The sequence below is a fragment of the Archocentrus centrarchus genome, unplaced genomic scaffold, assembly GCF_007364275.1.
Source record: "Archocentrus centrarchus isolate MPI-CPG fArcCen1 unplaced genomic scaffold, fArcCen1 scaffold_32_ctg1, whole genome shotgun sequence".
Lineage (NCBI taxonomy): Eukaryota > Metazoa > Chordata > Actinopteri > Cichliformes > Cichlidae > Archocentrus > Archocentrus centrarchus.
Window position 1 is genome coordinate 2,332,892 of NW_022060260.1, and position 13,143 is coordinate 2,346,034.

General features: G+C 44.0%; 1 protein-coding gene across 1 annotated transcript in view; it reads left to right on the plus strand.

Moving 5' to 3' along the window:
* adamtsl3 (ADAMTS-like 3) overlaps positions 1 to 12,456 on the plus strand; it is a 242,284-nt gene extending 229,828 nt beyond the window's left edge. The window contains exons 27-32 of the mRNA XM_030724142.1: positions 816 to 1,070; positions 5,375 to 5,558; positions 7,371 to 7,575; positions 7,656 to 7,759; positions 8,018 to 8,232; positions 9,832 to 12,456. Coding sequence (XP_030580002.1) covers positions 816 to 1,070; positions 5,375 to 5,558; positions 7,371 to 7,575; positions 7,656 to 7,759; positions 8,018 to 8,232; positions 9,832 to 9,950 — 1,082 coding nt within the window. The 3' untranslated portion in view covers positions 9,951 to 12,456. The remainder of the gene's footprint in view (positions 1 to 815; positions 1,071 to 5,374; positions 5,559 to 7,370; positions 7,576 to 7,655; positions 7,760 to 8,017; positions 8,233 to 9,831) is intronic.
* Positions 12,457 to 13,143: the final 687 nt, after the last annotated feature.

Here is a 13,143-nt window from a genome sequence, read left to right on the forward strand (position 1 = left end):
GAAAAAGCATTTATATTTTACACCCTTTATATTTTAGTTGACTGAATCGACTGTAGATTTAGTCGACTAAAACTAGACTAAAACTAAAACTATTCAGGTGACTAAATTATGACTAAAACTAAATTACATTTTCGTCAAAAGACTATGACTATCTATCTAAATCTTCTCTACCCTGGAAATCATTTATCATGAGAAGAAATCTTCATTTGTGTCCCACGTTGAGTTAGAAACACACGTGTGGACAACCTAAAGCTCCTCATGTTAGCATTCATTTCAGTTATAGAGACAACGTGTCTGAAACTGTGGCGCTCATGAAAACATCAGCATCTGTCTGGAGTTACAGAAGGATAACCAGATTAATTATAGCAAAGAGCACGAAAATCTTCCCAATGAATTAAGTTAAATTGAATTTGGTGTTTGTTGATAAAAAAGTGAGGTTTTAAAGTGTGGCTTCACAGGCTTTTATTAAAAAATAAGATTCAGTGTCAAAATAAATGTGTCCTTTTGATTTTCTAATATTTTAAGTTAAAAAAAAAAGATCACAGTCACAACCCCAGTCTTAGTCTTTTTAATCAAAAAAGTCACATTGAGTGTATTTTGAAATGATGTGCTTGTTCCCTTCATGTTCTTCATCACTGAGCTGCTCTAGCATTAAAAGAGCGCCTTACCAAGTAAGCATTGCACTCCTATCACAGGGATTTTTTCACACATCCATTAGCACTGCATTAATGTCTGAACTTGACGGAGTCCACGTTTAGCATTTTCAGCATTATAATATTAAATACATACATTATTTCTGCTTCTGTCTTTCACAGGTTGTCCAGTAGTTCCCGACCACAAACTGCCTGTGCGCTGGGACTACAACAACCGGACCCTGAAGGAGGTTTCAGGTCCAGCTTACAGCCAGGATCCTGCACCTGGTCAGGGTCTGCAGTACAGGATGCTGGTGGGAGGTCGAGTCCTTGAAGTCAGCTCGCTCCAGGTGAAGTTCTCGGGTCGCTACAGATGCCAGACCTCCATCAACAGCACCAGGCAGCCTCTGTCAGCCTGGATATACGTTCACGCTGAAGGTCAGTGTTTATGTCACCTGTGTGTGTGGACCAATCTGTGCAGATACCATAGATAGTGGACGGAGGGCTTTTTTCCCATAGACCAGAAGTCTTTCTGCAGCCAGAGGTATCGCCCCCTGGGGGTTATTAAAAAGAATGCAGGTTTAAGTTTATGTTAGCTTCACATTTCAGACCTGGAAGCTGCATGCACGTTTTGTCCTCTACATGGCAGATATTAGCTTTCTTCTTGGATATCATCCTATCAGTATGTACACTCGCTGTCTACTTTGTTAGGTACGCCTGTTCAGGTGTTCATTAACACAAATATCTAATGAGCCAGTCATATGGCAGTAACTCAGTGCACTTAGACATGCAGACATGGTGAGGGCGAGCTGCTGAGGAAAGGTGATTTAGGTGATCTGAACGCAGCATGGCTGTTGGTGCAGAAGCTGCTGATCTACTGGGGTTTTCCCACACAACCATCTCTGGGGGTTACAGAGAAGGTCTGAAACACAGAAGATATCCAGTGAGCTGCAGCTCTCTGGGAGAAAATGTTGATGTCAAAGGTCAGAGGAGAATGGGCAGACAGGAAAGCAACAGCAGCTCAAATCTCCACTCGTTACAGCACGAGAAAACACATGCACTGCACAGCACGACTCTAACAGTGGTTAGTTTGGAGGGAATAGGGTTGTGGGTGAACCTGGATGGAAAATGTCACCAAAGATGTGAAGGAGAATTCAAGGACCCCCGCAGCGAGCTGACGGTGGATGTTGGTGTTGTGGTTCTGCTGTGTTGAAACTACTGAAAAATTGCTTTATCATTGCTGAGGTTAGAAAAAAGAATGATTGTATTAAGACCTGCAGCTTCCTGTTCACTCATACTTTCTCTTTCTGAAAGTTAGAGCATAAGAAAACTAGACGGTAATTTCCACGACATTCATGTCAGTCATGTTGATTGTGACGAAGATCAATCATGCTGATTGAAAGGGCATTGAATGGTAGACAGACCACTGCATATTAATTAGTGTGTCCACACATGATTTTAACTTAATTTTGGTATGTGGTGAAGACATTTTTTGTCTCTTCTGGTAATCGGAGCACACGATGTCTGTAGTTCTGAGCTGACCAATAAACTGGAGCTGGAGGTAAACACAGGCAAACAGAATGAGTGCACTGAGATCATGGAGCAGATGAGTGAGTGATAAATGGAAGGGAGTACATGTACTAATTCCTGTGTGGGTGGCGAGGAGTGCAGAGTATGTCTAAATGAGTATGAGAATCCAAAAGTGTGAAAACAGAAAGCAGTTGATGCTTAACTCCTGGAGTTAAGCGGAGCATCCCTAAACCCCGATGCCTGTGATACTGCGTCAGTGGGAACATCAGATTGGTTTGAAGCGTTGGCTGAATGAGAGATTTCGTCCCTGGAAGCTGCTCCTGTGGATCAGCCCTCGAACTGATTGTTTATATGTTGGATTAGTGAAAGGCTCGTTGGAGCGATCTCTGTGCCCGCGCTGAGCTGCCGTCACAGAGGCTGACTGTTAGTTTGATTTTGATCTGATTGATTTCCTTTAGTGAACACCATTGTGGAGCTCTGACTAGAAAAATTGTTTTGTTTGTGCAGAAATAATTTTGGGAACGATTTGTGTTAGAAGGGAACTGGTGCAGAGCAGACATGCATTATTTTTGCCCATTAAAATGATCAATAAACCACACACATCATTCAGATCATGAAAAAGGACGATTAATGGAATCCCAAAGTTTTATCAAAGTCCTGCTCAAATTTCAATGGACATTTGGCAGACGTGTGGATAAATGAAGCGGCTCCATCTGCACGCTGTGTTATATCACTGCTTTCCATTTCTCTGTATTATATAGTTCCACCAACAGCTGTCCTTCCTTTGCCTCCAGCGTTTTCCTGCCTCTGCTGTGGGCGTTTCAGCATCTGAAATTAAATATTGAGAATCTGTGCAGACTCGTGAACATTGCTATATGTTAACATCTCAAGATGGTGTTTGACGTAGGCGCCCAGACTTTCCATTCCCCTGTCACCACTGCAGCAGATTTTAGTTTGACAGGCTGTACATCCCTTTGATATTCTGCTGAGCTCTGTCCTGGTTTGTTCTATAGCTGCTATAGTCTTCCTTTCAAAAATAAAGCGTCAGTCTATGAATAACGAGGCACAGCTCTGCCATTTGGAACTGCTGTCAGTGAAGAAGATTGCTTCTCTGAATACAGATCGTGCAATCCAGCACAGCGCAGAATCTATAAATCTGTAAATGCATATATCAGAAGTCATTTTCACTGACCTTTGAGTTATCACATATTCTGTAGAGCAATGACATCATATGTCAGTCTAATGGAAACGGGCAGTCATGATGACTTTAAATAAAAGATGGATGTAGCCTGTCTGAAAAGTGAAGCCAGTGCAGAGTGCCTTACATCTGCATTCTTTCTGTTGTTCAGCAGGGGGCAAAAAGCAGGTCACTGGTATAGAAGTCTCAGAGAAAATGAGGTGATTTGATCTCTGAGCTCAGTAAAAACTTTCCTGATGAGTTTCTGGTCCCAGTTGCTTGTTTGATGTGTTATTGATAAAAACGAGACGTTTATTTAGTAAATTAAGGACTCATTAGAGTCAGACTGGACAATAAAGGACAGATGATTAAGCCTGACGCAGCCCTGATCTTGACAAGTTGTCAATGTCAAGTTCCCTGTTTTTATTGTTAAGATGAAGTTGTCATCAGAGAAGGGGGCGCTCGCAGCCTGGTACAGAGTGAATGGGGCTCTGTGGAGCTTCACAACAATTAGTCACGTTCCCAGGCCAGCCAGGAGATATAATCTCCCCAGCGTGTCCTGGGTCTACCCTGGGACCTCCTCCCAGGAGGACATGCCCAGAACACCTCACTCAAGAGGTGCCCAGATGCCCGAGCCACCTCAACTGGCTCCTTTCGATGTGTAGGAGTTACAGCTCTACCGAGTCCCTCCCAAATGACTGCACTCCTCGCCCCATTTCTATAAGGGAGAGGCCAGCCACCATTCAGAGAAAGCTAATGTCCACAGCTTGTATCCATGATCTCGTTCTTTCGGTCACTATTCAAAGCTCATGACCGTAGCTGAGGGTAGGGATGTAGATTGTCCAGTAAATCGACAGCTTGCTTTCACACTCAGCTCTCTCTTTACCACAGTGGACCGGTGCAGTGTCTGCATCACTGCAGATGCTGCACCAATCTGTCTGTCAACCTCCTGCTTCCCTCGCTCATCACTCGTGAACAAGACTCCAAGATACTTACACTCCTCCACTTGGGGCAGCAACTTGTTTCTGACCCAGAGTGGGCACTCTGCCCTTTTTCTGGCTCTGGACCATGGCCTCAGACTTAGAGGTGCTAATTCTCATAGCAGCTGCTTCACACTTGACTGTAAACTGTTCCCCTGCGGGCTGGAGGCCACCACCTGATGAAGCCAATAGGACTGCATCATCCACAGAGAGCAGAGATGAGATTCTGAGGCCACCAAGGAGGAAGCCTTCCATCACTTGGTTACGCCTAGAAATAAAAATTATGAACAGAGTCCGTGACAAAGGTCAGCCCTGACAAAGTCCAACACCCACACGAAATTAATCCGGCTTATTACCGTCAATACGGACCAAGCGCTTGCTGCAGCTGTACAAGGACTGAATGGCCCGCAACAACAGGCCAGACACCCCAAACTCCCACAGCACCTCCCCACAGGATACCCCGAGGGACGCGGTCGAATGCCTTCTCCAAGTCCACAAAGCATGTAGACCGGATGAGCAAACTCCCACACACATTTGATTATCCTTGAGAGGATAAAGAGCTGGTCCAGCATTTCCCCAACCAGGACGAAAACAGTGTTGTTCCTCTTGGATCCGAGGTTTGACTAACAGACGGACCCTCCTTACTGGGGAGCCTGAGGAGTGCGATTCCCTGATAGTTGGAGTGCACCTCCACCAAGAAAGGCACCATCCACCTTGCAGCCGCAGCTGTATGTAAATTTCATGGGGTAAAAATTTTCTGCTGGGCTTTAACTACGCTGCTAATGTCTGTAGGAGCTATTGTTTTGGAACAGGCGCATTTGAGGGAGGACGTCCTGTCCTAAATCCTAAACCACTAATCAACACAAATAATAATAATAATACATTTATTATTATCTGAAAGTCCAGAGAGGAATCTTCTGCTGGTGAACATTTAGAATTAGAATATTTGTTTAGCCAGATTTTGTTAGAGAAGGCAGGGTCTAAAAAAAAAAAAAGCTGCTGATAGTTTCTGAATTTTCTTGAATCTCGTGTATCTCGATGTTTCTTTTTTGTAGAGTTTGGCTGGCGTTTTGGCGACTGGACCACTTGCAGTGCTTCCTGTGGGAACAGAGGGACGTGGCTGCGGCGGACCCGCTGTGTCTCTCTGGACGGAAAGGACGTTCACCCCAACATGTGTCAGCACATACCAAAACCCATCACCTCCCCGGTCCCCTGCAACAGACAGGACTGCCCTCCCAGGTACACTCGATCATCGTGTTAATGTGACTGTGAAAGCAAGTGCAGCAGATGGTAAAAGTGAAGGACTGAGGTCTGTAAACTTTCTGCAAACTCCTCAGAAAACTCCTGAAAATCTTTGAAATGAATCTTTGTTGATCTAAAAGGAAGACAGTTCACTGTTTTGGTAATATCAGGGAAAGTGAGCCAATACGCCGTCATATTGGTTTTGGTTTGAAATCGTTCGGGCAGTCAGGTGCAGCTCAGTGTTTGCACTTTTATAGAAGGCTATGAGAGATGGAGAGTACCTGTCAATCATCTGTCGTCACTGTCCGCTGGCTCCGCCCATCCAGTGTCCAGTGCTGGGGAGTGGGGCACCGATGTGGACGCATGTCAGAGGAGGCGGCTGAAAAACCGTCCATGCTGGTAGCAGATGATGTTCAAAACAGCTTTAATCTCAAATTCAAGCCATAACCTCACCTGTCACCTGTTGGCATATTTTATTAATGGAATTTCTTCAAAACCAGGGGAGAACAGCGCTTCCTATGGAGCACCGACATGATATTGACAGATTATAGAATAAACCTGCTGCCAAAGAGACTGAATTACCCTGACTGACTGACATTTCTCTTTCCTGCTGTAAGTTTATGTGCTCAGGGTGCATCAGACTCTTTCACACACTGTCTTTGATGAGGCGAGAGTTAGCTGCTAATGAATTCATGAAGAGCAGTCAGAAGTGTAACTCTCAGCAGAATCTCCTCACCCCGGGTCCCCCTGCTGCTTCCAACTCTGCCAGCCTGCCTTTACCCATCATACAGCCCATCAGTCAGCCCCGCTCCCCCCCGGCTCCGCTGCCACACACTGAGTCAGCTTCGCTCACCAGTGCAACACAAATGACCCACTGTTAGCTCATCTCAGCTCAGGATAAAACTGTATTGCTGCAGGCTGAGAGTTTTCCACGTTCAGAAAGACGAGGCCTTTCAAACTGCCGCAGAGTATTTACAGTTACAAACATGGGTGTCGATTTCAGTTGAGCACGGGGGGGAATTCTAATTCAGTGCTCCCAGGGCTGATCTTAGATGGCTTTAGTGCTCTTTGGCAAGTTTCTGCTGAGACATCGTTCATCCAAGATGCTTTGATGATGGTGGAGGAGAGTGCTCTTTAAAACATTGCTCCAAAATCTCCCATAGTTGTTCAGATCCATGGAAATTTGGTGAGTGTGAAACCCACAACTGACACCATTTAAATCCTCATCAAACCATTCAGGGAGCCGTCGTGGAAGGGACACACTCATCACTGCTGTCAGGTCAGAGAGGTTTCATCACACTGGACTGATCTGCAGTGACAGTTTCCTCATAAGAAAAGCCAAACCATGCCAGCAAAGATGACAACATAAGAGAGCCACAGAATCATGTACTGTAGGGGTCAAAGGTTCAGGTTTTTCCTTTAATTTGTCACCCGTCTGCAGATGATAAGAACTCAGCAGCTCAGGGTCCAGTTTCCTCAGGAGTTGGCGGAGACTTAAAAGGAGTTCAAAAAGAGTCCGTATTGTTGGATGAAAATTCAAAACATTAAAGGAAAAAAAATCCATGATAAAAATCAGTGATTAATCTGTGTTCCTGTCATTTCACTGACACATCCCATAATACTGTAGACCAGTCTTCTAGTGAGTGAGTGTGATAAAAGCTGTCCGATCTTCTGAAGTGAAGTAAGTGTGACTGACAGACTCTTGTTTACAGAAAGAGACAAAAAGCTCGGATTGAAGTCAGTGTTTCATTTAAAGCTTTTCATCCCGTTTGTGTGCGCGTACTTCATGGTGTGCTGTCTTCGTTTCAGATGGTCCGTGTCAGAGTGGTCCAAGTGCTCGGCCTCGTGCGGGGCTGGCTGGAAGCAGAGGCAGGTCACCTGTCAGCAGCTGGATGCCAGAGGTGCAGTGAGGACGCTGACAGCGGCCGCCTGTGAGAGGACGAGCCGGCCGGCGGACACGGAGCCGTGCTCTGCCAATAACTGTCCCATCTGGGTGACTAGTCCGTGGGGGAAGGTAGGTCCAGACGTTTAATCAAACGTGCTCTTTACGCTGTGTTGGAAATGTACCTTCAGGTGTAACTCTGTGAATTTTAGTGTTCGGGGAGGTGTTTAGGCCCCACAACCACCGTACAGAAGAGATCGGTCATCTGCCAACATGCTAACGGCTCCTCCTACACTGACTGCGATCCCCGGAGCAGGTACGCACACACGCACACACGCGCTCAGACACAAAGTAACCACTGTTACTGAAAGTCAGTAAATTGGTATATTACAAGGTTACTGCCATTAAAGTCATGTGTAGCATAACTTGTAATGTTGCTAGCATCTAAAATCATAACATTTGGTGTTTCACGGGACTATAAATGATAAGATCAAATGCTCATATTCCAGATTATTGACAAATATTGATCACCAATCCCACCAATAAAATCAATTCTGAAACATCTCTCTTTCAGGCCCGTGTCTGTGCGCAACTGTTCGTCTGACCTGTGCGATGTGCAGTGGCGCCCCGGGGCGTGGCGGGCGTGCACCGTGGTGTGTGGGAGTGGCTTCCAGTCCCGCAGGGTGGACTGTGTTCACAGCAGGACTGGCAGGACTCTGGCTGACCAGCACTGTGCTTGGCTCCAGCGACCCTCCACCTGGCAGCACTGCAACACCGCCACATGTGGGAGTAAGTGTGAGCGTGAACAGCTGCACCACGGCGAGGAAGCTCTGGTAAAACCGTCAGAGCCATGATAGTGCGCGCTATCCTGTGAGTCCTTCTAGCTGCCGTGGATTCATTTGGCTCCTCTGGAGATTCGCTCGCTGCTTTTCTTTCGCTCCATTTCTGTGCCGCTGATCACGATTCCCCAACAATCAAGGAAAATAAAAAAAAGTTGGTGCGATAAATGAAGCCTCAAATTTAAATCGTGTATCTTTGTTTTCTGAATAATTTTCACTGTAAATGGTATTTTATATCACCTCTCGTGGCCTGCCTGCTCCAGAACAAATATTCATCTTTAACTCTGCATATTGTTTGTTTTGTTCAAACACCTGAAATCCCTTAAGGTTTATTAAAGTTTAATCTTTCCTGCATAAATGATTTATGCAAGCAAATTTCATGTTTATGCAGATGAATTTCAGGTTTTTTGGGCTTCAGGTGCTCCACAGTTTTCTTTTTTACACTGGCATTAATGACACTGCTGAATTACAGGAGCAGAGAGCAGGGTTGTTATTATGTATCTTTACTGAGACTGGGACGCCTGCATGACTGCAACGCAACCGTTTTCATCGCTCTCATATTTCACAATTCAGATTTTCTTAAATCTGCCGTGAACAAAAAAAAAAAAAACTGCACCGATATAAAAACTGGACTAAAACTGAACGTTTCAACAATTAAAAAATAAACTGAAACAATCAAACCTGCTCTGGGTGCTGAATTATTAGTGAATCAATAAATGCTTCATTTGCTTTAATTATCACAGTTATCACTACTCATATATCACGACACCCCAAATCTCTAAATGAGCTGTTTAGTGATTTCAGTGTCATAAACAGATGTCACAGTAAAATCCAGATTTCATCTGGGGGGGTCATAAAACTCTGAGCTGCCTTCAGTCGGTAAGATTTAAAAACTCTTCTTTTGACTTCATCTCGCTTTGAATGACCAGCCGGACTTGATGTTTTATGCTTTGCATTGTTGCTCCATAGCTAGAAGGTCCTGGGTTTGAATCCAGTGGCTGGCTGGGGCCTTCTGTGTGGAGTTTGCATGTTCTCCCCACTCTTTCCTGGGTTCTCCGGCTTCCTCCCACAGTCCACAGACGTGCAGTTAGTGGGGTTCAGTTAACTGGTGATTCTAAATTGCCCATAGGTGTGAATGGTTATCTGTGTGTGTGTGTGTGTGTGTGTGTGTGTGTGTGTGTGTGTGTGTGTGTGTGTGTAAAAATGAAAGAAAATAGATGGACAGACTTTATGGTTTATTCAGTGTGACTCAGACCCCCCCTGGTGGTTATCAGAGAAAAGAAGGCCCCACACTGGAGTCTGCTCAGTATCCTAATGTATGGCAGTCATAACTTAATTCAAATCAAGATAAATAAGTGCCTTCATGTCTCCACATTAATGTCAATATTGACGCTGTCATTCTGTGAGACCGTGAAATCTGCCCCATCTTAAACTGCTCCATAAAACCTCCTTAAAACACACCTGAAGTCTGAAACCTGTGATGAATCTAAAATGAGGCCTTGATGATGTTTGTGTGGTTTATTTGTGTTTTTTTGTTTTCTCCATGCAGGTGAATGTGAGGACACCACCCAGTACTGCAGTGTGGTGAGGAGGCTGAGGCTGTGCCATGTGGACATGTACAAACAGAGATGCTGCAGCTCGTGCTCGCGTGATGTTGACGCCACCTAGTGGCAGTGGGAGGTTTAACCCACACAGACGGACTGCGGGAGGTGGGAGACTGAGCAGAGACTAAACAGATCCTGTGAGCGCAGGACAAACCGGACGAGCTTCAGTGGGAATCTTTCACCTCCTGAAAGGAAATGTAATGAAGGGGCTTTACTTTCTGATCTGAACCTAAACTCTAATATGAAGACAAGTGTTCACTATGTGGATCAAATAAAGTTTGGGGTTTTCCTACAAAGATAGCTAGTTTCCAGTAAGATTTAAAAAAAAAAAGTGTGTTTTCTTTTAAACGAGACATAGACTGATGGATTGGTCTGCCAACATTATGTAATGCCTCCCGCTGCTGATAAGAGGTTCGCCACGTCAGCAGGCTTTTCTGTCTCTGATCTCTTTATTTATTTGTGCAATTCTTCAAAAATGTTTTTATAAAATGGTTAAAAACAAAAAAAAGGGGAAATTCTAGTTTATTACAATTTGGGTCTAATTTTGCACAGTTGTGGCCATGATTTCAGCTCCGTCACATCATTTGTGGGTTTCTGGGAGCGCAGAAACTTTTCTACTTCTGAGCGCTGGTGAAACAGGAGCGAGACGATGCGACGGACGGCGTCAGAGTGGGAAATGAGGCTGAAAGCTGTCAGAAGCAGGACTCACCTTGTAATAAACTGAAGCTCTCCTTTAATCTGCGCCCCGCCGTCACATCGGTGTGTTATGTCACCGTGCTTTAGAGAGCTGCTAATTCCTTCACTCTGGGCTCCAGAGAGCAAAGTTTCAAAGGCTTCTCCATCCTGATGAGTTTGGTAGACACACTGAATTCTTGTTTTTCTTTGGCATGAAAATGATCCAGTTTAAAGACACAAAATATAAAACTCAGTCTAAAATACTTTTTACCTGTAAAATCTGCCGTACCGCTGGAATGAGCCGATGCTTCCATGTTCAGTGCCGGTTTTTACATTTACTATTTCCTCTGCATCTGAAGGCATCTCTGGTTCTCTAAATGTACGGTTCAATGACACTAGAATCCTTTTTAAGGTTTGGGAAGGATTATGGTTTTTATTGGTTTTATTTTATTATTACAACATTTTTGAATCAAGTCACATGCAGTTCAGATTTCTCTCAAGTGAACTGAGATAAAAAAAAATATGAAGACCAACGCGCAAAAAAACTGAATGTATTGAAAGTAACTTGTTTGTAATAAACCAATAAAATCCTAATAAAATAAAACAAAAAATAAAGAAGTAATGGGGGGGAAAAAACATAAAATCCAGACTGCAGAAAATAAACAGGTTTAACAAAATCAGGTTAGACTTAGGGATCAGACCACAGACTGTATATAGAAGATGGATGTAACCACACTGACACCGCCCACTGATTCATTAGTGACGTCCTGCTGTGAAGCCTTGAGTCTTTCCACAAATCTGATGTTCTGAAAATGAATGTGAACAGCACGTAGCGGCTTGTCAGGCACAGTGAAATTTTTTGTCTTTGAGTCTATCGGGATCATCATTTCCAAAATGAAGTGCACGTTTTATTCAGTGAGACTTAAAAGTAGTGACTGAGACCATAAACTCATCTGGAAAGTGTTTACTGAGCTCAGAGAGCCAGGGGCCCACTTTCTCAAAGACCAGAAGAGTCTCCCCCTGCTGGCCAATAGAAAGAATTAAGTCTTGACTTTTCAGATGCAGAAGCTACTTCCATCTTTTATATACAGTTACACCTGTTAGTTACAATCATAAAAGCACTGCAGCTTTTCTTCTACACTAAGTCAGTAAATGAGGATGCTCCCTGCACTGAACATTAGAGCTGCAGGATCATCCAGCTTGAACAGGTTTTTTGGTGATACTGAACTTCTGAATCACATGTGACAGAATTGAACCCTTAAAGACCCTTAAAGATGTGTGTGAAGGTGTTGGTGTGTGATCACTGATGAGAAACGAGCTGCTGGTGGAGCTTCGGTTTGTGAAAGCATGAATTTTTTTTTTATCCACATCAACCCGCCTCTTATTTTCAGTACGCAAGCTCTGTAAAATAATTTCAGCTCACACTGAGACACCAGCGTGACACTGAATCCGACTAACGGGGTCTGTTCATGTTACCTTTGTACAGGTTATCATACCGATGTGCTGCATTGTACAGTGTCCTGTATATACTGTGTTCTAAGTGCAATATCGTATACTGAGTGTATGTAGACTGTGTGAGACCTTTATTTTCTTACTTCTTCCTGTTGTATTTTTAACTCCTGTTTCGAATATAAAGCACTTGTATTGTATATGTTAATCAGGTGGTGCGTTCGCTGCCACTCACCTGGTTTGATTTGCATGTGATGTTTTCTTGCTCCGTTGTGACAGACCACTCAGTAACGTGCATTGTTCAGTGTTTCTCTCTGGCTGCTGATGACTGCACAGCACAGCCTATCAGGTGTGAAGGCATCACACTGCTTGTGGACTTCCAGCTTGGCTGAAAGAACATGTGCAACAAATCATAAACATGCTTCAGATGGCAATGCAAATGAATAAAGACCGTTTGATCACTTCATGACTGTGGAGCTGCTTTTTATTTTGCAAGGCTTCTTTGTATCGTGTGCATACTGTCAGATGCAGATAAAACTGCTTACATTGAAACTTAAATACAATAGAATACGTTCTCTTTTCAGTGAGGACTGTGTGTACATTGGCCCTGCACGGGCTTCACGCAGGACAGAGCTACACTTTTACAGCACTGTTGCTGGTTCAAATGCCAGAACAGCCCGTCTCTCTACTCGGCAAACTGGCAGCAACCTGAAAAACAAGCAGGTTTTACTTTGGGAGGAAAAATACGCCAACACTGGACCTCCTTTTTCATTCTGGCTCCTTGTGATTATCGGCCTGCCTGTACGCACATGGTGTCAGAGGACAGATCACAACACTGTGTGTGTGTGCGAGAAATATAAACTCATAATTCATAATCATATTTTGGTAGTAAAAGACCTTTTTGCTGGAGAAAAAAAAAAAAAAAGACTCCCCCCTGTCTGAAACTTTGCTCCCTCACTAAGTGTAGGTGAAGCTTTTTGTTGGGGTGGGTCGAGCCCGTATAGGATTGTTAAAGGCATATTAATGTATCATTATACTGCATCAGAAGATGAGATCCTCAAAATGGCATATACAGGCTGGATATATTTTATGTTTACATAATGCCATCATCAAAACCAAAACCAAAACAAACA